Consider the following 2,500-nt stretch of genomic DNA (forward strand, 5'->3'; position numbering starts at 1 on the left):
CAATGTAATCGCCCGCGTCCAATTCATCTTTGAAGTCGCCGAGATAAGCTTCTCTTGGAAGGTCCAAAGGAGGGTCGCCAGGACGATGGAGGTAGACGACCGAGTCGGTGTCGAAGTAGAGGACGTGTTCACCGAGATGATCGAGGGCTCGATAGAGACAGAGTCTGGCATGACAGGTAGTGAAGGCAGCTATGAAGATGTTGAAATTGGGTGAAGGCAAGACATCGTGCGTTTGGAGTTTGTAATGGACTTCGACCTGGTCTTCCGTCAGGGAGCTGACGTAACGGACATCGTGTTGATCGCTGTCGAGGAACTGGATGAACGGTTGAGGATCGGTGAATTCTCGGACCTGAGTCTTGTTGATCCGTTGCCCGAACTTGCCCCACATCGAGTTGAGCATCATCTTGGCTAGGGCTCGGAGTCCTGGATTTTTTTCGATCTTGGTGGGATCGAGACGAATCCCTTCCCGAGCATAGTACGCGTCGATGTGGGCTTGTTTCTGAGCAGGGGTGGTACATCCTTCGGGCCAACCGCTGGCTTCTTCTTTGATTTGGAGCCACGTGTCCACGTAGGATTGGAAGAGCCCCGTCCGTTGTTGATCGAAGTGCCATACTTCGTGTACGTGTTGGATGACGTAACCTTTCTGCACGGCCATGCCGAGTTCGGGGGTGCACCAGGTACCGACGAGGGCACGTTCTTCGTCCGTGTGATGACAGGCATCTGTGGACGTTCTTTCTATGGAGACACTTGTCTCCAATCACATCGGTCCAAGACCCACGCCGGTCAACCCGCGGATCCTCAACATCCCTCCGTCTGTGCCACCCGTCGTCAGTGTAAAGACTGTCACCGCGTGTTACGTGGTCTCAAAGAGATTCGAACTCATCGGTGCGGGTATCGGAAATGTTCCTGCTGTCACCAACACGTCGACGTCCATCACCATCGATGTTTCTTACAAGTCGAAAAGACCCCCGCCGAAGAACGACGCTTGAGACGACAGCGACTCTCCTTCCAAAGGATCCTGAGCCAGGGGCTGGCGCCTCTCTTAGCCAACGAGTTCACTGGATTGCACGCTTTCCTCGCGGGCGATAACGACGACGACGAAGACGGCGAGGACGAAGAGGAACCGCCCTTGCACGTTTTCTTTGACATCGAGAGCATGCAAGTCGAGGGACGTCACGTACCCAATCTGGTGGTAGCCGAGACGGAAGACGACGATCGTCCCGTCTCGTTCCAAGGAGACGACTGTCTTTTTCACTTCCTGGAATGGTTAGAAACGCTGACCGAAAACGGAATGCGACCCTTGACGGTGATGGCTCATAATTTCAAAGGGTACGACAGCTACCCTGTCATCGATGAACTCCACCGGCAAAAGAGAGAACTGGAACAAATCCGAAACGGTGGGAAAGTCCTCCAACTCACCTACCCTTACGAACAGACGACCATACGATTCATCGATTCGCTCTCCTTCTTCCAAATGCCACTGAGCGATTTCCCCAAGACGTTCGGACTCACCGAACTCAAGAAAGGACACTTTCCACATTTGTTCAACACTCCCGAACATCAAACGTACGTAGGCCGACTTCCCGACAAGTCCTTCTACATGCCCGACGGCATGCCCGTCAAGAAACGCCACGACTTTGATACCTGGTACGACGACCAAGCGGCACGAGAGGTCGTCTTTAATTTTCAAGCCGAACTCTTAGCATACTGCGAATCGGACGTGAAACTCTTGAAACAAGGATGCCTCACTTTCATGCGGGATTTTCAAGCACGTGCTGAATTCAATCCCTTTGAGCAAATGACAGTAGCCTCTGCCTGTAATCGCTACTTGCGTATGCACTGTATGGAAGAAGAGTCCATTGCTTCCGAACCCCTCTTAGGATGGCGAGGTCGTGTCAATCATTCCCAGGCCTCCATAGAATGGTTGACTTGGTGCGAACACAATCTACCACGTCAAGCCTGGCTGACCCTCTCGCCGGAAGAACACGAGGACCACGAAGCCATGGCTCGTGCCTATGGACAATACGACTATTATCATCCCTTACATCGTCAACGTATCCAGCATGCTCAAAACGAGGGCGAGTACCACATTCCTGGCACCCGATACACGGTCGACGGATACGACGCCGACACCAAGACCGTCTACGAATTCTACGGGTGCTTCTGGCACGGATGTCATCCCCAACGCACTGACGTGCATCCGACGTTGCTCGATCGGACCATGGACGAGGTCCGTGCTCTAGTCGACAAGAAACGTACGTTTCTCACCACCCTCGGGTACCAAGTCGTGGGCATGTGGGAATGCACCTGGAACGCCCTCAAACAAACCAACCAGGACGTGATGGACTTTCTAGCCCATCGAAACCTCCAAGCCCCCCTTGAACCACGAGATGCTTTTTACGGGGGTCGGACCAATGCCATACGTCTCGACGCTCACGTCGACGAGGAGAAAGAGGAAGAGATCCGATACAACGATTACACGTCCTTGTATCCTTGGGTC

The 2,500-nt window shown here is 53.3% G+C and overlaps 1 protein-coding gene across 1 annotated transcript in view; it reads right to left on the reverse strand.

Annotated features, from left to right (window-relative positions):
* The window catches only part of LOC138020776 (uncharacterized), a 1,035-nt gene extending 380 nt beyond the window's left edge, over positions 1-655 (reverse strand). The window contains exon 1 of the mRNA XM_068867703.1: positions 1-655. This exon is cut by the window's left edge and continues 380 nt beyond it. Coding sequence (XP_068723804.1) covers positions 1-655 — 655 coding nt within the window.
* Positions 656-2,500: the final 1,845 nt, after the last annotated feature.

This window comes from Montipora capricornis, chromosome 10 (assembly GCF_036669925.1).
Source record: "Montipora capricornis isolate CH-2021 chromosome 10, ASM3666992v2, whole genome shotgun sequence".
Classification (NCBI taxonomy): Eukaryota; Metazoa; Cnidaria; class Anthozoa; order Scleractinia; family Acroporidae; genus Montipora; species Montipora capricornis.